The 23,987-nt window shown below is 43.2% G+C and overlaps 3 protein-coding genes across 7 annotated transcripts in view; all 3 read left to right on the top strand.

Moving 5' to 3' along the window:
- Positions 1 to 294: 294 nt before the first annotated feature.
- Positions 295 to 4,223, top strand: fam133b (family with sequence similarity 133 member B). Its single transcript, XM_028964162.1, has 11 exons — positions 295 to 450; positions 1,411 to 1,508; positions 1,636 to 1,714; positions 1,824 to 1,913; positions 2,005 to 2,037; positions 2,181 to 2,255; positions 2,362 to 2,445; positions 2,607 to 2,654; positions 2,776 to 2,820; positions 3,261 to 3,323; positions 3,454 to 4,223. The coding sequence occupies exons 1-11, from the start codon at positions 427 to 429 to the stop codon at positions 3,538 to 3,540; spliced, it is 726 nt and encodes a 241-aa protein (XP_028819995.1). The 5' UTR covers positions 295 to 426; the 3' UTR covers positions 3,541 to 4,223.
- Positions 4,224 to 4,647: 424 nt separating this feature from the next.
- hepacam2 (HEPACAM family member 2) lies at positions 4,648 to 12,859 on the top strand. Of its 2 annotated transcripts, none has more exons than XM_028964316.1 (9): positions 4,648 to 4,865; positions 6,827 to 7,159; positions 8,046 to 8,330; positions 9,147 to 9,440; positions 10,510 to 10,635; positions 11,168 to 11,189; positions 11,271 to 11,305; positions 11,886 to 11,959; positions 12,214 to 12,859. In XM_028964316.1, exons 1-9 carry the CDS (start codon positions 4,805 to 4,807, stop codon positions 12,322 to 12,324), a joined length of 1,341 nt encoding a protein of 446 aa, XP_028820149.1. In that variant the 5' UTR covers positions 4,648 to 4,804; the 3' UTR covers positions 12,325 to 12,859. The 2 variants fall into 2 exon arrangements, with proteins under 2 accessions (XP_028820149.1, XP_028820148.1); XM_028964315.1 differs by having other exon boundaries at positions 10,510 to 10,647.
- Positions 12,860 to 15,351: 2,492 nt separating this feature from the next.
- The window catches only part of vps50 (VPS50 subunit of EARP/GARPII complex), a 96,971-nt gene continuing 88,335 nt past the window's right edge, over positions 15,352 to 23,987 (top strand). For all 4 annotated transcript variants that reach the window (XM_028964116.1, XM_028964112.1, XM_028964113.1 and 1 more), the window contains exons 1-2: positions 15,352 to 15,525; positions 15,905 to 15,973. In XM_028964116.1, coding sequence (XP_028819949.1) covers positions 15,493 to 15,525; positions 15,905 to 15,973 — 102 coding nt within the window. In that variant the 5' untranslated portion in view covers positions 15,352 to 15,492. The remainder of the gene's footprint in view (positions 15,526 to 15,904; positions 15,974 to 23,987) is intronic.

The raw sequence follows: 23,987 nt of genomic DNA, 5'->3' as shown, positions 1-23,987 counted from the left end.
TGAAGGAGTTCCCAGAGGTGTTTAGCACTTGTTGGGGTCCAGCTCACCCCAAACCATCTCAAATCAAGACTATTTACCCGCTCCTGTATTTTTTGTGATTGTTAAGATTAAAAACAAAAAAAAACAAACAATAAATAATAACGTAAAAAACAAAAAGTTTGAGTTTGCCCTGAAATGTGTCTTATTCAGAGACGGGCAGGACAAGTGGCCTCTGCATCTGATAAGTTGTGGCGCCACCTTGTGGTCAGGCCGGGAACCGACGCGGCGGAAGGAAAATACCCGTATCCGACCACTGGGTGGCAGGATTCGCGGACTCGCATCGAGGCGTCGCAGGCAGCGGACCGGGCTGGGGCGCAGGCATGTAAACAAAGGGCCCGGGTGGAGCGACCTGGCCGGCTGTTTTTGGGGTGGCAACCTGCGCCCAAAATGGGGAAACGGGACAACAGAGTGGTAAGCGGCGTGCGCCCTGCGAGCCCTTTTTCGCGTCTCTCCGCCGCGAACCGCCGCGTCACGGCTAGCCCGTTAGCTTAGCCGACGATATCGTCGATTAGCGCTCGGTACTGGCGAAGCGGGCTGGGTAAAAAAATAATAATGCAGTTTTATCTGTCCGGCCGATCCGGCGGAATTGTGCGAAAGACGAGCCGATGAATGGGGGGAAAAAAAAAGCCCCAACGCGCTCCGCTGTTAAACGGGGAGACTTGCGTGCTGGTTCCGAATGGCCTGTGCTGACACGACGCCAGCGCGGCGTCTCTCACGGCCGGGTCGCCGGGCCCGGAACGCACGGCTCCCCGCTCGCACAGCGCCCGCAAACCAAGCGGTTCGCGACCGGACAAAAGCGTCCTTTTGTCGGTCGGTTTTGTCGGAAACGTGCACGGCGGCGTCGCCGGTTCCTCGCTGCGCGGTTGCCAGACGTGGGCCGGTTTCGCGAGTCGGACGTCCGGCCAAATTCCGCATGGAGAGGAGTCGCGGAGGAGCCCCGGTTCTCGGCCGGGGCGGATTTCGAGTTCCGGCCCGACGTTGGGCGATTTTGGGCCGAAACGGGTTTTTTTTTTGTAGATCTGGCAACCCGTAACGGTGACACGTAACGTTACAGATATAATTATTAAAATAACAGAGCAAAATAGCTCTAATGCGCAGAAGAAGTGATGTTCTCACATATGAGCAGGTACACTGCAGATAAAACTTATTCTATTTAGATGTATTTAATTGCCTGGTGTTTTATTTATTTTTTTATACTTTATTAAGATCGAAGGAAATTGTTTGTCTAACCGTCACCCTTGGTGAGCAGTGGGCAGCCATGGACAGGCAGTGTGCGGACCGGGATTCGAACCGGCGACCTTCAGATTACGGGGCCGCTTCCTTTACCGCCCCGATTCATTCGCGGTGAACTAATGAGTCCGTGGGTTGCAGGCGTATCTGAACCCCATCGCTGCTGCCAGAGCCAGAGGACCGGCGCCCAGTGCTGGCCCATCGATACAAGATTACCTCAGCAGACCAAGGCCAACATGGTAAGCGGTGGTGCCGAACTTCTTCTTCTTCTTCTTTTTCTACTTTTTCATTTGTGCCTGCATATGTATTCATCTACTCTACACGTATTGCACGCAAACTCTTATTCTTTATTCTTGACCTCACTAGGGAGGAGGTGAAGGAACAGCTGGAGAAGAAAAAGAAAGGCTCCCGGACGCTGGCCGACTTCGAGGACAAGATGAACGAGGTACGAGTCCCGCGTTCCAGACCAACAGCCAGTTCAAGAGTTTTTTGTTTTTTTTTCTTTCTCACACATCGGTGTGTTTCACTTTTTTTATTATTTTTTTTGCCATTAGCGATGGCGGAAGGAGCTGGAAAAGAACCGAGAGCGTTTACTGGCCGGCGGGGAAAAAGAAAAGGACAAAAAGGAGAAAGAGAAGAAGGACGTACGTTTTGATTAGCAGTGAGACTGATACGGTGTCACGATTATGATGTCTGCGTGCAAACGCTTATCATTCGCCCATCTTCTTTTAACAGAGAAATAAGAGGGAGAAGAAAAAATCCCGTAGGGTGAGAGAAGCTCTCTATTTTCCTTCTCATTTTCCGTACACTTCGTACACTAGCCGCCCGCTCCTCGCGCATCTGCTTGACGTGGTTTTCAGAAGCGCTCGCTTCAAGTCTAACAAGCTCTGCTTCTGTTGTCTCTGGTCAAGCATTCTTCATCCTCCTCCTCCTCCTCATCGAGTTCTGATTCCTCCAGCAGCTCGTCTTCGGAGTCTGAGGACGAGGTGGGTTGCTAATAGCTCCAAAGCTCATTTGGTTTTATTCGCGGCCTCCTGTTGAAGGTGGCTTTCTACATGCCACGCTTTGGTTGATTGATGTGGTGGTCATCAGGACGAAAAGAAGAGCTCTAGAAAGAAGCGGAAGAGGAGACACGCGTCCGGTGACACTACTTCTGGTTCAGAGTGTGAAAGCAAGGTATCTTATATTTTTATATATATATTTTTTTTTTTTTATTTTAAATCCCCTTCACTAACTGAATTGACTTTGCATTTCTCTGTGTTGGAAAGTACAGTTAAAACATGAAAATGAGCAAAATTAATTGTGATAAATTGTCTAATAAATCGCATCCGTCTTAGGAGTCAACCAAGAAGAAGAAAAAGAAGTTGAAGGAGGATTCGGAGAAGGTACGGGGCAAAAAAAATGTTTGATCACGTTTTTTTTTCCCACCACCCATGTTCTTGTTGCTCAGTTGTCCAGTAATGCGTTGTTCTTTTTTTAAAAAAATTTATCCCCTCCCTTCGTCAGGGTGAAAAGAGCAGCAGGGCCGACGACTCTGAATTGGATGGAGATGTAAGTAGGGCCGGTGTTTCTGGCCGAACACGAAGGTGCCGTCTCCGGACCACTTGATCGGTTCCGCACACACGCAACGTTTGGGCTCGTCCTCGGAAAGTTACGGAATACGACTCTTAGTGCCAAGTTTTGAGCAGAACAATACAAAAAAAAACATTTTTTTTATGAATCGTAAGAACATATGTGACTACCACGTACAGACAATTAATCACGCCAGCAAAAATCTTGGTCAGGCGAACAAATCAGCTAATTCAGGACGTGATTTTACCATCATGGTTCCAGTTCGTCATGGGCCCTATTTAAGTGCGGGTTGTGTTTAGGGCCGTATGATCACAGATACCATTTCAACGGTGTAGTCTACATGAAGTCACAGGTTACTATTATAGTTATTATAATTTTTTTTTTAATGTAAAGCTCTATAAACATTTTCGTGTCTGTAGACGGAGACCCAAAAGAAGAAGAAAAGCAGCGAGAACAAAGTGACCGTGACAGTGACTGTATCAGTAAGTTAAACCCTTTTTATGCTTCTGAGTACAGCGTAAAAAGACGGTTCATTGGATTAATCGCTTTTTACACTCCTCTGAGTACGGCGTAAAACCGCTTCTTTTTTTTTTTTTTTTTTTTTTTTCGTAGGACAAATCAAAGAAGAGGAGGAAGAAGAAGCACAAGAAGCATGGCAAGAAGAAGAAAAAGAGGACCTCTGGTTCGGACGTGGAGTAGACGCTCAGCGCTTGGGACCGAGGGCTCGTCTGGAAGAACCGCCGCAGGACCTGAAACTTGACTGAACTTTGTGAGAAGAACGGCCTCCTGCTTCACCCGGGACTGAACATGCAAAGACGGGGTTGTGAAGGGTGGAGCTGGAGCCTGTGCAAGCATCAGTGAACGAAATGTATTTTATTTTATTATAATTTTTTTTTTTTTATTAGCAATTGAACCCACCCCAATAAATAACCATTCTGCTTTTGGTTGTCAAACATGGCGTTTCAAGTCACCTTTTAAAATGATATCTGGTCACTTGGCTTTATGGATTGTAGCGGAGCTGTCAGGCTGGATAATTTGCAGCAGGACTGTGACTTTGAACTTCCTCTAACCGTGGGGACGGGAGGTAAAAGGGTGTCATGTGAAGTCATACCCTGTTACGGCTAGACCGCTCATGTGCACGTACATCACCAAGTACAGATTTAGAATGCCGATGCTTTTCCCTTGCCTCTTATGTGGTCCCTTTTGTATTTAATTTTTTTTAAAAGGGTAATTTCAATTTTTTTTTTATGTTAGTGCCCACGTATGCATGCAACGCAAACACTGTACCACTCTCCTCCTGCAAACCCCGTGCGTGAAAGCGCAAGTGACTTTAAGCGGATTGTTTTATGAGGAAATGTGATAATCACGAAACTGAATGACAACTGTTTGTGTGTTGGAGTTTCATTAAAAAGAAAGAATCGCACCGCTTTAGTTCAGCTTCGGTTACATTAATACCGTTGCAGGTTTGTTTTGACCTGCGCCGGGAGCAGATTATTAACACGCCTCTCGCATGGTCCGTGTCACCGCTCATCGGCCGTAAAACGATCCTAGTTGCGGAATTTAATGGAAGTTTCTGCTTGGAGAAGTGCCGGCTTTGTGTTGGAAACACAGCCCGTGGTTTCCAGGAGCCTAGAGGAACAGGCTGAGAAGATGATATTCCATATCGCTTCTCCTTGGTTTGGTGCAGCTGAAGAACGTCTGCAGAGCCATAAGCTGTCCTCCACGTTTTTTGTGTAGGGGACGTTCTGGAAGTGGCCCATATTTGCCGGGCTTGCTATTTGCACCCGCGAGTCTGAGTGGGGCGGCGGCCGTGCGGTGACACTGCCAGGTGGACCTCTCCTGCTGTGTCACATGGGAGGGGCCAGGGCAGGCTCCTCTCATTTCCCTGGCAAATGCTGTCACCAGCTCCCACTGCTCGTCACATGAGAGACTGCTCCTCGGAGAGAAGAAGTAGGACACGGACATGGAGCCCACTGGAGGTCCTGTGGCCCTTCTGCTCTGTGCCTCGGTGGTCCTCCTTTCTGGTAAGGTGGCGTTCCTGAGGGCTAACTTCTTAAAAGGCCTGACAACGGCCTGTTTTGTGGGGCTTGTTGCACTTAACCTTGCACATTGCATTTTTGGGGCACTTGTACCTATAATACTACAAAAAAAGATTTGTTCAGTTCTTCAAACTTTTTATGGGAATGTATCTTTTTATAAACTATGTTTGGGAAATTAGTTACTGTAATTTCATTATAAAAAGATTGCCGACACAAGCTTTCAATTAGATTTCTTTCTCACAATTTTCTCTTATTTTTTTAGATAAGCTAGTGAATTTTTAAAAAATGTTCAAATGTTGTTAGAATTTCCTTGAAGCCTTGAACCCTTCACGGTTGTATTCTAATAATTTGAATTAGTCTAAATCTAAATTTCGTGAGCTGTCGGCCATCATCATCATCATCAAAATTTAAAAAATACATATTTCACTTTATATGTAACGAATGTGTGTAGGTTTACGCCAGTACGTGTGTAGATAGAAGGATGGCTGAAATAAAAAATGATTTAAGTGAGCTAGAACAATTTAGGTCTCTTTTAGGTCCCTTTTGCTACCGTACAGCTATAGGTAATGATAGTTTTGGTGGGGGGGGGGGTGACAAACGGCTTCTTATGCGTGTCCACGTCACAGGGTCCACATCCCAGGGGGTCTGTTTCATCCCAGTTATTTTCACCTGGTGGTGGAGTTGGGGGTTGGTGGAGGTCATTGGTTTTCTGTGAACCACACAAGATGCCCGCCGCCCCACTCTTATCACCACAGCAATCTGCCGTCTGTTTAGAAGTGACACGAGCGGAGCGGGCGACAACACACACACACACACACACACCCCGTTCTTATTCATTAGGGCTCCTCAGCCTGGCGTGTGGCGAAACAACACTTCCAGCCCCCGGCTCCGCCCCCGTTTGCCCGCAACCACCACATGTGGCATGGGGGCAGCCTTATTTATTATTTACCGCACAACACACGGCACACGAGCCGTCTATTGTCATTAAAAACACCGAGCACCACTCAGGGCCCAAGAGGGGTCTTCTGTTTACGTTGTCCTACCTGAGTCCAACCCGGCAACCCCCCCCCTCGTCGCCTAACGGACGTATTATTGCCAGGACGACAGCTTGGACCACGAAACTAGACTTCGGCACAAATCTGGAGCTCGCTGTCATTGCTCGCGAGTGAGCGCAGGTGTAAGGTTACTATTGTTCCCGGGTGACACTTTATTCCGCCGGTTACGACTTTGGAGGAGGCGGGACTGTCCAAATCAGATTGCTGGTTGTCGCACCTCCCCGCCTCCCAAGTGTTGACTCTTGAGACCGGTTCGGACACACGGGGGGGAAAATGTCTTCTGTTTGTCCTGTGCGCCGAAGTAAAGACCTGGTAAATATTTACATGGACCAGACAGTTACAGGATGGGGTTTAAATGGGACCGTTCATGCAATTATGGAAAAGTATTCAAACATTTACAGATGTGTAGAAACGTGAAGATTCAGGGAAGTTTTTTGAAATGTTTCTCATACTTATAGAGCGACTCCAGCCAGAAAAAGAAAGTCACAACGTCACGGCCTAAACCTACACGGAGCAACTTCCCTTAGTCACTCACTCGAAACTAGGCTCCTCTCCATGCCGAAACTGAAAAAAAAGACCAATAACGGGAATTTGCATAAAATGGATTTGAGTGAATTTGATTGGCTGCCAATTTCTTTTTTCCCGCTTTCTGCACATCAGAGTGGAACGCTGAATACATTTCTACATCGCAAAACAAAGCTTGGATATTATTGGCAATGAGTGTGTGTTAGCGTTAGCATCTGATCGTACGATAGTGTGTTCCCTGAAAAACAGTGGACTGAGGCAGATTTAGCTGAAATTGAATATGTTTCGAGCACGCTTTCATTATGATGCTAATTCTTTAAAAAAAGTCCGAGTCGCTCAACTCACTTTACGTCTGGTCTTTTCCAGCAGTCAACTCGGCGCCTGGTGAAATCCGCGGGACGTATGGCTTTCCCCTCACTCTGCCCGTGCGAGCCCGTTTTCAGGCCAGAGAAACTGGCATCGGAGGGAGCTGGTCCAAAGTGGAGCCGGACCACAGCCACTTGGCCTCCTTCGAAAACAAAACGGTTATCGTGAATCGACTGTTCGAAAGGAACGTCCGCCTGAACCTGATCGACGCCTCGCTGTACATCCACCGCCTAGAGGAGGCCTACGAGGGCAACTACAAGCTGGAACTCTACGTAGATCATGACAACGGGACAATGCAACACGTGACCGAGATCGTCCGCGTTCTTGTCGATGGTGAGAGCTGGCCTTGAACGGCGGACGGGTGCGGGGTCCGAGGATAAACGACCCCATCCGTTACGCAATGAGGGCCGTAGTTTCATGGGACTTAACACGAGGCATTTACATCCAGAGCGACTTACAATCAGTAGTTACAGGGACAGTACCACCCTGGAGACACTCAGGGTTAAATGTCTTGCTTAGGGACACAATGGTAGTAAGCGGGACTTGAACCCGGGTCTTCTGGCCCCGTGTCCAGTGAGGTTACACGTTCACCATCTTTAACAAAACTACCATGCGGTAGCAAGCGAGAAACAACTAATCGCGAGCTGTTTGTATCTTGGAGAGGATGAGACATCGCTAATGTGTCTTATACTTATAAAAAGGGGGCAGTGGTGGCCTAGCGGTTAAGGAAGCAGCCCCGTAATCAGAAGGTCACCGGTTCGAATCCCGATCCGCCGAGTTGCCAAAAAGCAAAGCACCGTCCCCACACACTGCTCCCCGGGCATCTGTCATGGCTGCCCACTGCTCACTCAGGGTGATGGGTTAAATGCAGAGGACAAATTTCACTGTGTGCACCGTGTGCTGTGCTGCTGTGTATCACAAGTGACAATCACTTCACTTTCACTTTCAAGGAGCAGTTGAAAACCCACTTAGCGTGTTCTTTTCCTGACAAGTTAGGTCTTATCAGGGCTCTTAGTTTTGTAAACTCAAAACCAAATGAGAATTGCTGGTGTCTTCCTCCTGTAAGTCGCTTTGGATAAAAGCGTCCGCTAAGTAAAGTAAAGTAATGTAAAGTAAAGTAAATGTTAATTAATGGAATATCTACATAAATTTGCGTTAATGCAAGTCTGTTACGTTCCCTCTGTATGAGAAAGATGGTGATTTATGTTCTCCCCCACAGTCCCCGTGTCCACGCCGGTAGTTGAGAAGTCACCGCCGTATGCCGTGCTGGAAGACGAGGAAAGCGTCACGTTGGTGTGCTCAGTCGCGCGAGGGAACAGGGTGGAGTACCAGTGGCTGAAAGACAACCGGCCCATCGTCGCCAGCACCAGACATGAGTTCTCCTCAGCCCAGGACATTCTGAATATAAGTCATGTCAAAAAAGGCGACATGGGACAGTACTCCTGCCTGGTCAAAAACTTTGTGAACGAGAATCAGAGCCAGCCGGTGAACCTTACTGTTTTCTGTGAGTGACCCTTCTTCTGCTACGTGGTCTAAAACATCATTTTTATTACAGATACAGTACAGGCCACCTTCTCGTTCAACGTGTTTTCTTTATTTTCATGACCATTTACGTTGGTAGATTCTCACTGAAGGCATCAGAACTACGAATGAACACATGTGGAGTTCTGTACTTAACAAAAAGTGGAGACCTGGTCTCCACAGTCACCGGACCTGAACCCAATCCAGATGGTTTGGGGTGAGCTGGACCCCAACAAGTGCTAAACACCTCTGGGAACTCCTTCAAGACTGTTGGAGAAGCATTTCAGGTGACGACCTCTTGAAGCTCATCGAGAGAATGCCAAGAGTGTGTAAAGCAGTAATCAGAGCAAAGAAACTAGAATATAAAACATGTTTTCACTTATTTCACCTTTTTTTGTTAAGTACAGAACTCCACATGTGTTCATTCATAGTTTTGATGCCTTCAGTGAGAATCTACCAACATAAATGGTCTTGAAAATAAAGAAAACAGGTTGAATGAGAAGGTGCGTCCAAACTTTCGGCCTGTACTGTATATGATGATTAACATGGAACTGCAGGAAGTAAACGTGAAACCTGGTTGCATTTGCATGGAAGCCTTGGTACGAAAGAGCTCCTGTGCTCCATTGTTTACTGATGTAGCATCACCGCAATAGCCCATTTAACCGATTTTATGATTTGTTATGAATGAATAAGATTTCGTTTTCAGAGCAAATGTTATCCCTGCAGTTCAGTCTACGTTTGTGGACGTGGTAAAAGTGAAGTGACATGAATGTTGTGTGTGTTGGCGCGCTGAGAACAGATGGACCGTACAACCTGGCCGTGAGGACTGACCAGGCTCTGCAGACTGGGGACGTGTTCATGGTGAACCCCGGGGAGCAGGTGTTCTTCGACTGCATGGCTGACTCCAACCCACCCAACAGCTGTGTGTGGATCTCCGTGACCAGCAATGACACGGAGGTGGTCATGACTGGTCAGCGGTTTGAAGTGATGTCCCCTCAGCTGGCCCAGGCCAAGGAATATGTTTGTCGGGCATTTAACAACGTCACCCGGAAGCAGGACGAGGCTCAGTTCACCCTCGTGGTGGGCTATCGAGGTACACACACTAGCAAATACACTAGGAGTCTGTTCCTTGATCAGCGTTACATCAGCGTTTGTATAAGAACAATGCTAAACGCTAACATTACACAGACAATCCCTGCTATGAGCATTGGGAAAACATGTCCCTCTATCCCATGATGGCTTGTGTTGGATTATTATTCAAACGACAGCTCAAGACCTTCCTCTTTAAAGAATATTTAGATTAAATTGTAATTTTCTTGTCAAACTTTGTGTACAGAATCTACAACAGAGTGAATTAAATAGATGTATTCATAGTTGGGGTCCTAGTGAACCGGAATTGATCTCTTCATCGATGGTAACTTGAAAGCACGTTGTAAGTCGCTCTGGATAAGGGCGTCTGCCAAATGCCGTAAATGTAAATGTAAATGTATTACACATACTTTAAATTCTAACGATATTTAATCCAGATTCAGCTCAGTATAAAACACGTGGACCTCAGATATGAGTTCGTCCGTGCTGACAAGTTGGGCCCTATCAGGTCTCTTAGTTGTGCGACTCAAAATCTATAGAAACCGAATGAGAATTGCTGGTGTCTTCCTCCTGTAAGCCGCTTTGGATAAAAGCATCTGCTAAGTGAAGCAAAGTAAAGTAAATTCATTATAAATGCATATGGAAGTTAATATTACAGCTTTCCACGATTGCCTGCTGAGTAATAGTAATAATGAGGATGACGGGTTGGAAGGAATACGCGTCGGGGCCTGAATGTTTGTCCAACGTGTCACCGCGTTGGAGTGTTACGAGGAGCATACGCCGATTCGTGGTCTCTGGCTCCCAGTTGCTAAGCGCATATCTGCGTAGACGTCTTTCAGACCTGCTGGAGAGTAAACAGCGGGCAGCAGCTGTTGCCCCTGTTTATGGTTTTACTGCGTGCAAAGTTTCTGCGCGGGCCTGGACGGGGTTTCGCTCTCTGGACACAGAAAGCCCACAAACATTCCCGTTCCCATTTGAAACAAACAAGCGGCTTTCGCGGGGCTAGGGCACGAATGATCGAGAATTTGAATGGATTTGAATTTGGCGCGGTTGTGTGGCCCTTTCTTTTCCAGAAAAGGAGAAGTACACCCAGGAGGGGGGCTTCATGTCTCCTCTGGCTGCCGTCACGCTGTGTTCTGTCCTGATCATTTTCGGAATGACGTTTGTTCTCTGGAGAAGGAGCTGTCATCCCAGAAGAGGTTGGTCCAGCGGTAAACTATAGCGCCGTTGACCATTGAGAAATTGGTTTTATTCACTGTTTTTTTTTTTTTTATGTTGAAAACGCTGACAATTGACTTAATATCAGGCTGGTGAACATATTTGCACCCTGACTAGTGGTATGAAAATGAATGGCCTTCAGTTAAAAATGCATCATACCACTTTAACACAGTGAAACATCCATTGCAATAAAGAATAATTGAAATAACATATGGGAGAGAAAGCAGACTGAGCCATAAGACTCCACAATTCCGGAATGAAATATAATCACTTAGTCAATTAATAAGGAAAAGGTACAATAATTTGATAGGAGAACGTTCTGATTGCACTAACTAGCATTAATCCCAAGTAAAGTCCAGGCTACGAGACATTCAAATTTACATGTTAATACCATTGTCTGAAATGTCAAGTTGGCATTAATTCTACTCATATATATGACTTATATGCTTTTTAGTAGAGTCGTTTTTTTATTTTTATTTAATGGGATCATTTTATAATCTCCTTCTCTTTCAGTGATAAGAACAATCAGCAAAAGGTAAGAAGCGCAGCTCAGTAATAAGCTCTGTTTTTTTGTCCGAACGACTTTTAATCATTTATGCGGCCTCCTCCCTTGCAGGCCAATATCTGAACAAAGGCACCCCCGGCGCTCAGGTAAGCTCTCATTTTTGTGCCATCATGCCTGTCTGTTGTCAAGCTGTGCTGTGTACATAAGCCTACGCAAACAGCTGTTCCCCGCAAAGCCTTCCATCAACCCGTAACAATGGCCGTCTGCGAGATTCTTTCTCCTGCCAACATCTACCGCAAGCGCACATTTTCCATTGGCGTTTTTTTTTTTACATTTTTTTTATTATTATAAATCCTTTAACCCTCGGAAAGGTAAACTTGAAGAAATCCTTAAATGTGCTCTGCCGTAGATAATTGTTAAGCGTTAATACAACACGTGTGGTTGAAGGCTTGAGGTCAAAGGTCGAGCCAGTATCTTATGGCATGGCAGGTTTAGCGGCACATTTAGTATATTATTCTGATTATATATTAAAGCATGGACTTCATTGCTTTTTGTACTATATGTCATTTAAAAAAAATGATGTAATAAGGTACACATAATAATGTAATATGGTGACATTATCACATGATTCCTCTCAGCCAATCAAAATGCCAGGAAGAAACATTTCCTGGCAATGTACTTATGTAAACAATAGCTTGTGAACTAAAGAAGAAACGTGATTGATAGGTCATGAAGACGCTTCTGAAGACTTCGGCATCTACGAATTTGTGGCGGTTCCAGGGAGAATGGAAGCAACGCAGGTGAGCGCAGATGACAATCAGCTCTGCTGCGTTGTTATAATCTGGACCCAAAAAATCACCGTCCTTTGATGCCTTTGGGTTACAGAAAGCATTTAAATATTGAACTTTTTTAGCACTTATTGATTTAGGTAGTATTTAAACATTTTTTTTATTGCATGTGTGTCCCTTTATTTACATCCCCTTTATTTGAAATGTGAAAAAGAAACCTGCCCTTTTAAAATGGTGAAACACATGACCGTGTTGTGTCCCTGCAGTCGTCCAGCAGGTCGCTGGTGTGTCTTGACTCGACCCAGGATTTGCACACCACCATCTATGACGTCATCCGACGAATTCCTGAAACTCCGACTCTGAGTCTGTTGAAGTAATGCCGGTGAAGTGTTTTTACAATGCTGTGTCATACGTTTTTTTTTTTTTCTGATATCATGTGGGCTGAGATATTCCTCCTGCCAAGACAATCCTCTGAAGCACTTTGTCTTAGTAACTCCTTAGTGTGAAAATATGCTTTGACTGTTTGTATACTGATATTTTCTTGGATATTTATGAATGGCGTTTATGGTTATTGTAATGTTTCGGAAAAGTTGTCTGAATGGCAAACCAAAATATGTTTTATTTCATTTACAATGTCCATTTAAACTTGAAAACTAAGCAGGTGTGACATTAAGAAAAGCTATTTAAATTTTGAAATTATAAATATTGTGTATATATATTGTTGGTTCAGAACACATTTTATATATTATGTATTATGTTAATGTAAAATATTTTCTTAATATTAGCTCTTTAATTATGGTTTGTATACATTTAATTTTATTCATGTTTTAGATAGATGATAAGGAATCGTACATAGTGAATATGTTGAAATGCCTTTTCTTCTCTGGCATCTCTTTTTAAAGTTAAAAATTATTTTCTACCACAAATAAAAATGGAACTGTTCAACAGAAAGAGTTTGTGCTGAGCCCGCACTCTGAGTGGAGGAGAAAGCATTGTGTCACCAGTCTGGTGTAAGGAAGTCGACAGAAGGCGCCAGCATGTGGCCGGCCTCCTGCCTTCAAGCCGCTGCATGGGAATGTCGAACAGAGCTTCCACTTTCGCTTAATTAATGTCTGCTGGGTGCACGTGCCCAATTTATCTTTCGAAAACCATGAAAAGCAACAAAAAATGGGCTAAAATGAGGTCAGTGTCTGTTGACGTCTGTTTGCGCATGCTGTGGATGGAGCGTCTTCTCTGTGGATCCTGTGCTAGTTAGACAAAGTTTTACAATGGGGACATTTAGCAAGAGGACCTCATGCTCAGTACCACTGTGTGTGCTTTATGACCAGCTCCATATGACAAACAAGGCCCAAGCCTGGAGGCGGCGCCATGCCTTCATTTGCCAGTCAAATCAAAAGTGCTTCCATTGAAGCCGGAACACACCAGTAGATCACAGTTTCCATTTAAACATATTTCCATTTTTTTTAAACATTTTTTTCTTCTTATTCATGATTTTAAACAGAAACCATCTTTCCTCAAGTCTGTCTGTCAACTCTGAGAAGGCACCGTCTTCTACCTCTAAGTACCATCCGACCTCTACAACTCATACAAAATGCAGCAGCACGACTGATCTTCAACCTTCCCAAGTTCTCCACACCCCTCTACTACATTCCCTCCACTGGCTCCCAGTAGCTGCACGCATCAGGTTCAAAATACTGATGCTGACCTACAAAGCCAAACATGGAGTAGCACCATCCTACCTCACAACCCTTATTACACCTCGCACTGCACCTCGTTTACTCCGAGCCTCCAGTACTGCTCGGCTGGTCCCTCCATCTCTGAAGGTAAAAGAAAGACGCTCATCTAGACTCTTCTCCGTCTTGGCCCCTCGGTGGTGGAATGAACTTCCCCTCGAGGTCAGAACAGCTCAGTCACTGAGCACTTTCAAACGGCAGCTCGAGACCTTCCTCTTTAGAGAATATTTAGATTAACTTGTAACTTTCTTATTGTCGAACTTGTGTACAGAATCTACAACAAGAATGAATAAAAAGATTGTATTCATAGTTGGGGGTCCTAATGAACTAGAACTGATCACTTCATCGATGGGAACATGGAAGCACGTTGTAAGTCACTCTGGATAAGGGTGTCTGGTAAATGCCGTAAATGTAAATGTTTACAGACCTCAGGCCAGCGTGACAGAATGCAAGAAAATCACGGGCTCCCATAAGACCCCTATCGAGCATTATTTATTGCCGTATTCAATAACCCTAATCCAGATATAACTGTTATGTGCGTGGGAATTGGAGGATTGTTGTCCTCTTGCAGTTTCTCGTGGTGACATCTGGCAACACATTTGAAATGTCTTACATTAAGACTATGCTGCCATCTCCTGATGGAAAAAATGACAGTAGCATTCAGGTCAGGTTTAGATTTAATTCTACTCCGTTTAATTGTACTCCTCCTCCAATGCTGATTTCATTGCACCGCTTAAATTGTACATACCACAAAGGAAAAACTGAATTAAACATTGTTTTGTAAAACGGATTGGTTGCCAGATTGGGGTTGATGGGGCCAAGATCTGCCAATGTGCCACTGAGATAAGCGCCGTCCCCACACACTGCTCCCCGGGCGCCTGTCATGGCTGGCCACTGCTCACAAAGGGTGATGGGTTAAAAGAAGAGGACACGTTTCATTGTGTGCACCATGTGCTGTGCATTGTATGACAATCACTTTAATTATTTTATTATTGTATTTATTTAATTGTGTTTCAAATGTGTTTTTATGAAAACAGCAAGCCTTTAAATGCATTTTGTTAAATATTACTATCAGTCGATCAATTTTTATTTTGATTTGAGCAACATTTCTATGCGCTTGGTTGACAGACCAGTGCACAGGATGCAAGTGTACAATAATGTGTTGCAATAATTCTCTCTATTGGCAACAAGGGAATGAGTCACTTTCTCAGCATCATGCATGGACAGGAAGCATTTTACTCTGCAGTATTTCTGTGGTTGTGTTCAGCAGATGTGAAGCTTAGAACCCGGAGTATCTCAAGGCTTAGTGACCCAGATCTAAGGATATATATAGATTTTTTTGGCCATATGACCTTTACCTGCCTTAGGAGATTTCTGGAACTGTGGGTAAGAGTTGGGGGTGGCTGTTTTACTGTAGACCTCAGCTATATTTATTTAATTCATTTTGAGTGTTATGATATGCATGATGTAATTTAAGTGTTAATAATATGAAAATGTATTCAAAATGTATTCATTCAAAAGCACCAGGCTGTAGAACCTGAACTGCATGGGCTTACCTGTACCTACACGTCATCTATGTGGTCATGGGATAAGTAGTGTCTGAGTAAAAAGTTAGGCTGAACGGCCGATACAAGAAACTACAAATCCCAGCAAACTTCTGAGTCTGCCAGGAGTCACGTGACCGGAAACTTACACAGCCCCTGTTGGGCTGCAGAAGCCGATACGTATTCAGAAGCTGGTTTAACATCGAATTGGACATATTTCAAATAACAGTTTGAATAGTAATAAGTTTGCTTTAATTTGATTTCCGAGATGCAGAAAATTAAGTCCTTAATGGCCCGACAGGTGAGTGTTTATCCCAGCTGTCCGTTTCTGGTGTCAGAGAAGCTATGCTAGCCGCATCAATTTAGCCCTGCATCATTTAGACAGATGTCTGTCTAAACAGACTGATAATATCAGCCGAGTCACTGCGAATGGAGAAGTGACAGTCCCGCGATCTGACGTTAAAGCTGTTTATAAGCAGTAAAGCAGGAGGAGGAGGATGGGCATCCCAGTCAGTGTGCATGTTCACAGACTGCTCTGGGAAATGAAAATGAGGAGCAGAATCGTTTTTTTTTTTTAAATAGTCATGGTGCTTGTTCTGTGACATGATTTATTTTTCTTTGGCTTTGTGCTTTAAATCGCCAAATTAACCATTAACAACGATGCATCTATTGTTTTTAAGGGCCTCAAAAGTCCCCAGGAAAGCATGTCAGACATGAGCCCTGTGGAGAATTTCAGGATCCCAAGCAAGGTGAGGTACTATTAACAAAAAAACACGTTTTGTACATCGAGAAGTCATACATTTCCCCAGTAACAAATTCTGGGTCGTTGTGAATACAAATGTGAAATATGAAGATCCAGGTAATTTGATTCATGTGCTGCACTTGCGTGAACTCTGTGGGTCCCGGTGGCTGTTTGTTATTCAGCCTCCTCTCACATTTAAACGTCCCCTGAAGTGAATTATTTTTTTTGCTTTTATATCGTTAGTGGTCCCGTAATTCTGTATCTGAAGTCTCATGGTGCAGATTTACAGCCACTTTGATCCAGTCCCGCGATGAGATTTCCCAGGACTGCAGGACCATTGGCTGGCTAGGGGAGCTCAATCTCACCAAGTGAAAATTTTATGATAGAGGACCTTTAATATGTTTCTTGTCCAAAATGTGACGGTCAGACTGTAGCCAGTACTATGCGTCCACAGTCCATTTATGTGGTTTTGTAATTTCTATTTCAAATTTTCGCAATTTCTATTGTGATCATGAAGAATGCCGAAGCGGATCTCTGAGATTGGGCTGAATTTTATTGCAATCGTCGATCGAGATGGTATAATCGTTCAGCCCTAGTGGAGACATACCCACAATCAGTCACCTCCATCTAGTTGTCCTTTCTAATACCGTGAAGTTTTTGCCAGACTTATTTATATATACATTTAAATCGATCAATGCACGGAATTCACATTGATCAATGGCTTGTTTGTTGCCAGTTCTGTTGTAGCCAAAGGTTTAATTGCGATTAAAAGTTTCTTTTGAGTGTTTGACCTGAGCTCTTACTCCGGTGCCTTTTTGGAGGTGGACCAAGTCCATTTATTTACTGTCCTGAGGGGAAAACCGTTGAGACAATAATTCAGCAGGACGTTTTCATTTTCTCGCATCCTGGTTCACCTTATGGCTGCATGTCATTAAAGCAGACCTCACTGAGCCTCACTGGCTCTCAGGGTGTGTTAAAGGACCTTTTATATATCTCATTTGAAACAGTCGTAATGCAGCACGAGTACTTTTCGTGAAAGTCTGGCCGTCAGCAGGCAGTTCTAACGGTCAAACTGTTATTGATGCATCGTCAGTCAGTTTTTTTTTTTATTGTTGGAATGGCCTTTTTACATACTTTTACGGTGAAAAATACCTGTTTATTTAATATACTTAATATATTGCTTAGTAATAATAACATTGAAACTAATGAATGCAAGCCGTAAATAGCACCTATGTAATAACAGTGTAGTATATGTGTGCCTATACATATTTAGCAATGTAGATTCATTAGATTGACATTTATTACTCATGAGATTGATAATGCAATATATTATATGATGTAGTGTAATAAGTAATGTATATAATGGAACTTGTCCATGTTCCTCCTAGCGATGTCTCCATGGCTGAATGTCATTGCTTGATGCATCTCGCTAAATATGTCAAGTTAAGTTACCGAAAATAGTTTTTTGCAGAATTCCTTTTAACTGGTAGCCGTTTCATTATCTTTGAGCAAGTGGAATGTATCGATCACCACAACGACTTGCTCCGTCTCCAAAGTGAACTGACTGTCACTTGTGATACACAGCAGCACTTCCTTACCCGCTAGGCCACCGCTGCCCAGAATGCGGAGCACCGCGCACTAGGGCTGTAACTTTTAGTCATCACTTTTAGTCATCATTTAATCGATTATTCAAGAAAAAATGTTGGTTACAGACCAAAAGTGCACCTGAAGAGCGACCACACGCCGCGCCTACCAAGCCTCTGCAGACACTGCGGCCAAAGCTGAATGTCGATGAACTTTGACCTCTTTGAGTTGACGCGCGACCAACAGGGACGAAATATCAAGGCAGGCTCTCAAACCAAGCAGGAGGAGATGTTCATTATAGCGATTCAATTCAGTTGGACCACATGGTGGCAAAGCGCCTGCTGCGTTCGATCTGAAAGCTGCTCCACTCCGCTTACTAATACATCTAGCGACAATTATCGACAATTTTTTTGCTGCACACACAGAGAGTCTTTTAGTCCTCGGGGGGGGGGGGCGCGCTGTTTGTCTCGCACATTCCCTCGAACGAGCGGGGAGCAACTTTGAATTCCATTAGGTGCCGTGCTAACCCAAGGTTATTATTCGGCACTGGCCAGCATCACCCAGTCTGCATTAATGGCAGCTCACACCGCTTGCGGGGAACGTGAACATAACAGTGTCCCTCATTAGAATATACAAATGTGAACTGAATTAAAACAAACTTGGTCCTGTGGCATAATTAATATTTAATATTGATTAACATAACAGTGTTGATTCTCACTATATGGTAAAAGCTACTCATCTGTTTTGCCGAAAGGGAGCAGATACTGTGTTGCCAGATGGTTTCTACCCAAAATTGTACAAGAAAAATTGTGCAACAAACTGCTGTTACTGTTGCATATTGACTGTGTCAACGCTTACAAGTCTTTATTGAGAACAGGAATATATCACCCCTATGAATACAAGTAATTTAGCTGCCACAAATAGTGCCATCTCTACACACCCATTAATTACATTTAATGAGGAATTGCTGGGAAGCTGCACCTTTTTAGTATAATTTATTCATATTTTTCCAGTTATATTTTTAATATACATGGTCAATATATAAAAAAGCTAGACTGTTTGATCTTTGTTGCTGTACATTTTTGTCCCAGTAGGTGGCAGTGTCTCACTTGCAAAATAGAGGGGATTCATTATTTAATGGACAAACATGGGAGAAGTTTTGGAAAGGGGGTGGGGCTGAATGATTTCATCACTGAGGAGTCTAGCAATCATTCTGTAATCAGGTTTTCATAGGTTTTGGAGAAAAAGCGCATGTTTTGGAGCAGCCTCGCAAGACTTTACGAGGAACTCTAAATTAAATGTAACGTGGACGACACAGTCATCCCAGACTCACCCTTCTGCCACCTTCAAACCTTCCTCTGAACTGGCCTGGATTCGGCCCGATCCCGTCCTCGCTCTAAACTCTTTTGTTTCAGTGTTTTCCGGGTGCTTATAAATCTTTTTTTTTTTTTTTGGTGGTGGTGTCCTCAGTCAGCCAATCTTTGCAGTCACACTCTCACCCTCACACCACACTTTTGAACTCTGTGAACAGCTGGAAAAATACAAATGAGCAAGTTAAAAGTAAAAAAGGTGTGGTAGAGGCATGTGTGAAGCTGCAATGTGGTGAAAAGCACATTCAGAAGGAGGGAGTCCGTTAATTAGTGAAACGTAGAGGAGCGCTTAAGGGGACTAAGATGGTTTAAATTGTTCAGGGCACTTTATGCAAAGGAAAATGTCTTAAAAATGGTGAGTCAAATGCTAATTTAAGAGTTATGTAATCATAATTATAATTATGTCTGCAGAACATCCTGGCCACTAGACCCTCTGGAATTTTTTTATCTTAGCTCCCTTGATGGCCTCAATTTCTTGGGTTTTTGGGGTTTTTAGGGAGTCTGACATATGAGTCACTCACCCCCCATGTTCACAGTGATTGCGTCAATGAGAAATGACTCTCCTTTTGTTTTGATTTTTTTAAAGGTATCGTGTTAATAGCTGCGATTGATTTAGAAATTTAATGCATTTGTTTATGCCGTTGACTTTGTATTCGCATGTCGTGTCGGAGGTTGATGGTGGGTGTGACCAAATGAGCAGCAAGCAGTCGTTGTTTCTAACTCAAGCCAAGGATAACCTTCTAACAGTAATCCTGACCGATTGGTTCCATAAATGTATTTGATTGGCTGGCACAAGTTTAAAAAAAAAAAAAAAAAAAAAAAAAAAAAAAGGCAACTGTCGCAAGTGATGCGTTGCCGCAGTTCAGTTTGCCGGCGTGTGATTTCACTCTACGGCGCTAGTCTTAAGAATTAATTGCAATTTTGGCAAACTATTTTTTTTTTTTTTCACTTTAAACAAGAGAAAGACGACAACAGCAGAAAAAGAAATACAATGCACACAATATAAAAAAGATCTCACTAAGTAAATCAATTCTGCAAGAGTTACATACAAAGATGGGGTAACATTGCAGTAGAGTATTATAGGAAAAATGGCAATTTAGTCATATTCGAAGAACAACGATGATAATAACGTGTGCAACTCCAAACCCAACAACCTTTCCACATAATAATAACCCCATAACCCCATTTATGGGACTTTACTGGGTGGTACTAGTAGTCAGAAAGTGAAATTCTTCGTTGGCATCACTAATCGAGTAGCGTATCTTTTCGAGGCTTAGACAGGACATGAGGTCCCTCATCTCTTCCATCTGAGTAAGACTGCACGTCCGGCTAAAAGGGAAGCAAAAGACAGTGTCCGGCGTTTTACCGGGGTCAGACATGCATCATTTGGCAAACTATTTTAATCAATTGATCATTTTTTCCATCACTCTGTCCAGTATAGACTGCTTTTCTCGCAGGTCTATGGGAACCACTCTAGCAAATTGACCGAAGAACAGAAGGGAACTTAGACTTCTTTTACGGCGCTCTAACGTTCTTCTCGGTCCTTTTCCTTTGTTAGCGTTTTTGTGTTGGTTTTTTTTGGTTCCTGTGCCAGCGTGACTCATCCGTCTCTCTGCATTGCTGCTTCCAGAGCCCAGCGCATCTCTCTCTCTCTCTCTCTCTCTCTCTCTCTTTTTTTGGCTCTCATTACATCAGCCACAGTTGGCACACTGAAGGGAAAGTGCTGTGCCCATAATTCAGCCCATGCCAGTCTCTGCCTGCCAGAACCCCCCTTCACCTAACCGTCCTTTTTTTGTGGGATGAATCCATTTGTTTATTTATTTATTTATTGCACGCGCCCACTCACGGTGATGGAATACGGCCCCTCGCCCCCCCAGTTATCTGCCATTTGGTGTTTGATCAGACTCGAACACATGTTTGCACGGGGGGCGCATTTCATCACACCGTGTCGTCATATGTTTGCTCGCCATGCTCCATTTCAGTCTGCGGAGCTGGATATTGACGGTGGGCCAACATTCGCTCTCATTAGGCTCAACGAATTGTTTTCTCCCGGTGCTGAGAATAAATAATAAAAAAAAAACAAAAATCTTTTCCGCCACCTACGATAATGTCCCAGAAACCAGATGCAGTTTGAAAGTCTCTCGGGTTCCGCTCTCCCTGCTTTTCCCATGCAGCTCTGGAACCAGGCGGAGCAGCAATAAGGATCGCAGGCGGAACCGAAGCAGGCTGACCGAAGAGCAACAGACCTTAACAAGGTGCTACAGGAATTATTCTGGAGCAGAGCATGAGGTTTTGAGTCGAGCCCCCCACCCGCTCAAGAAACGCATTCATTGACCAAATTAGCATTCGGCTTGGGGCTTGCACGGTCCCCGTCACTGATTTTTTTTAGTGTTTTTTTTTCTCCGACAAAACGCCCATGTGCCGTTCACAATTCTGTGTTCTGGGCTGCATTCAATGCAGTTTCCAGCCTGTTTGGAATTCTTTCCTTAGCGTGTGTGTTTTTACTGTACCGTGGGGGTAGTCTCCATTAATATCATGTTCAGCAGTTCGCTGTTCAGAATGCTGGACGTAAGGTGCATGCTTTTTCTGGGTAATAAAAACGACGTAGCCGTATATTGCGACGCATTACTGATGGGCTGGGATCCACTGTCCACCTTGTGTAATTAGACTGGGTAAAATATTAACTGAGGGCAATTTATGCCATACAACAGAAATGATTAAACATTTACACAGCACATTCTATTCCCATTGTTCCAAAGATTGCTATAAAAGCATTATTTTCAAAAGATAAAATTGTGCTTTGAGGGACTATTTCTTCTTCGCTTACACCAATTTTATGGTCATGTCGTAGACATCTACATAACAGTTAATTGTTGTATATTGTTCTATTTAACTGTATATATCTCATGATTTAGCTGTGTAATAGCCATACTTTTACCACTGTTGTTGTAGTGTCATATTGTAGGTTACACTGTGAGTCCCACCCTTAATAAATATAATTTGTCATTTATGTTTGTATAAACTTTGAATTATCAGTAGGTCCCTCACTTCATAACATTTATAAATATCATAATATAAATCAGTACACAAATATGCCTTTTTTCCATTGAAGAATAGAATATAAATGTAAAATAAAAATATATGTAACATGAATATAAGCTTGAATCTTGAAACATTTTAAAGGTCCCCTGACATGAAATAATTTTTTGCTTTTATATCGGAATTTAGCCTTGGTGCAGATCCAGTCCCACAATGAGATTTCCCAGGACGTGCCGTTTCGATGTCTGTAGCTTTAAATGCTAGTGAGGAGGAGAGAGGCGGGACGAGGAGGCCAATAGAAGATGAGCGGGAAATTACGTCACCAACACCGTCCACCAACCACAATGCAGACAGGAAGTCGTGTCACCGTATTTCCACTTATTTACGTATTTCTTATTATTACATAATAGAATTATTTTTATTCTGATTCACTGTGAGATGGTACTTGAGTGTTTCCACCTCTCCATTATTGCTAGTCTGCCAAGGTGACTGGATAGAGCTGAGATGAAAGGAACCCTCACCTCTGGCCATGAGCTCTGGCTAGTGAAAGAAATGTTGAGATTGTGGATACAAGCTGTGGAAATGAGGTTCCTCCGCAGAGTCTCTGCACTCTGATGCACTCTGATAGACAGAGAAGCTCTGACTTTCTGGAGAGCAGAGACACTGCTCCTCCATATTGAAAGGACCAAGCAGGTGCCTCTTAAAGGCTCAGGCTCACAATGGTAGTAAGTGGGGTTTGGGCCTGTTTCTTTGTGAACTTCTGGTTCATGGGTGGCCTACTACTACTACCAGGCACACCCAGGACACACTGGAGATATGCAGGAGGTGACTGGGGAGAGGGCCTCCTGGACTTGTCTGCAGGATCTCTGCTGTCCATCACCCAGACTTGGCTGAGAGGCATGAGATGGTTCTGAGGTGCTGTGAGCTTATTTGTGACGACATGGTGTCATTATGAAAAATATCGATACAGCAATATATTGTGTTATTTTTTATGTGCTGATAGTGTATTGATTCAAGGACATCAAAATACTGATATTTTTTGTAAACAAACTTAGTTCACCGGGTGGTGCTGTCGAGCATTTTCTTTGATGAGGTCAGGAGAGATGATAATCAGCGCGTGACTACAACATCCCCACCTGTAGATGGCGCTGTACAGCTGGGTACACTAAATTAGAGCTGCAACTAACGATTGTTTTAATAATCGATTAATCTGTCGATTTATTTTTTATTAATCGTAGAATCGGATAAAAAACAAAAAACAAAAAAAAAACAAGAAAAGCATTAATTTCCAACCCTTTATTCAAAAACAGAACCAAAATCTTTAGAAAGTGCACAAACATGTTCTTCCTTGAGCTGTTGTAATAATAATAATAAAATAAAATAAAAATGGACTAACACAAAAAACATACACATGTATGCTTTACATATGCCAAATATAGATTTTTTTTAAAAAAGTGCCACCTGAGCTGCCAGAACAATAAATAATTTATAAAAAAATAAAGAACAATACAAATCAGAAAATTTAACAGGATTTGTTTGAATGTCAGAACTTGTTCTCTACACTACACTGCAGACGCACACACTCACAACCTCTCACACTGACACACACACACTGCAAAAAACGCTTTTCTAACTTAGTAGTTTTGTCCTGGATTCAGTCCAAATCTCTAAAAAAATCTTAAATCAAGATACATTTACTAGACACATGAAATAGCATAAGAAATTATGTCTTGTTTTCTGTTAAAACATCTCAAAATTAAGTGATTGTTTGTTTAAAACAAGCAAAATTATCTGCCAATGGGGTAAGAAAACTAATCTTAATGAGAAATAATCTCAAACAGAAGTTTTAAGCATCACTTAATTTTCTCATGCCATTTTTCTTGTCTAGTAATCTTGATTTAAGATTTTTTAGATATTTGGACTGGAAACGAGATAAAATTACTAGGTAAGAAAAGCTTTTTTTGCTGTGTAGCTATACATGACAACAGATTGAAAAATGAATGGTCCAAAAAAGGCTAGTGAATAAAA

Source organism: Denticeps clupeoides, chromosome 20 (assembly GCF_900700375.1).
Source record: "Denticeps clupeoides chromosome 20, fDenClu1.1, whole genome shotgun sequence".
Taxonomy (NCBI): domain Eukaryota; kingdom Metazoa; phylum Chordata; class Actinopteri; order Clupeiformes; family Denticipitidae; genus Denticeps; species Denticeps clupeoides.
This window is presented reverse-complemented; position numbering and strand designations above follow the sequence as displayed.

Excerpts from the sequence above, each read along its gene's own strand:
- fam133b (XM_028964162.1), top strand. The coding sequence starts at position 427 with ATGGGGAAACGGGACAACAGAGTG. Across the intron at positions 2,655-2,775 it reads TGAAGGAGGATTCGGAGAAG|GGTGAAAAGAGCAGCAGGGC; the intron begins GTACGGGGCAAA and ends TCCCTTCGTCAG. Across the intron at positions 3,324-3,453 it reads CCGTGACAGTGACTGTATCA|GACAAATCAAAGAAGAGGAG; the intron begins GTAAGTTAAACC and ends TTTTTTTCGTAG.
- hepacam2 (XM_028964315.1), top strand. The coding sequence starts at position 4,805 with ATGGAGCCCACTGGAGGTCCTGTGGCCCTTCTGCTCTGTGCCTCGGTG. Across the intron at positions 8,331-9,146 it reads GGTGAACCTTACTGTTTTCT|ATGGACCGTACAACCTGGCC; the intron begins GTGAGTGACCCT and ends CGCTGAGAACAG. Across the intron at positions 9,441-10,509 it reads CCTCGTGGTGGGCTATCGAG|AAAAGGAGAAGTACACCCAG; the intron begins GTACACACACTA and ends TTTCTTTTCCAG.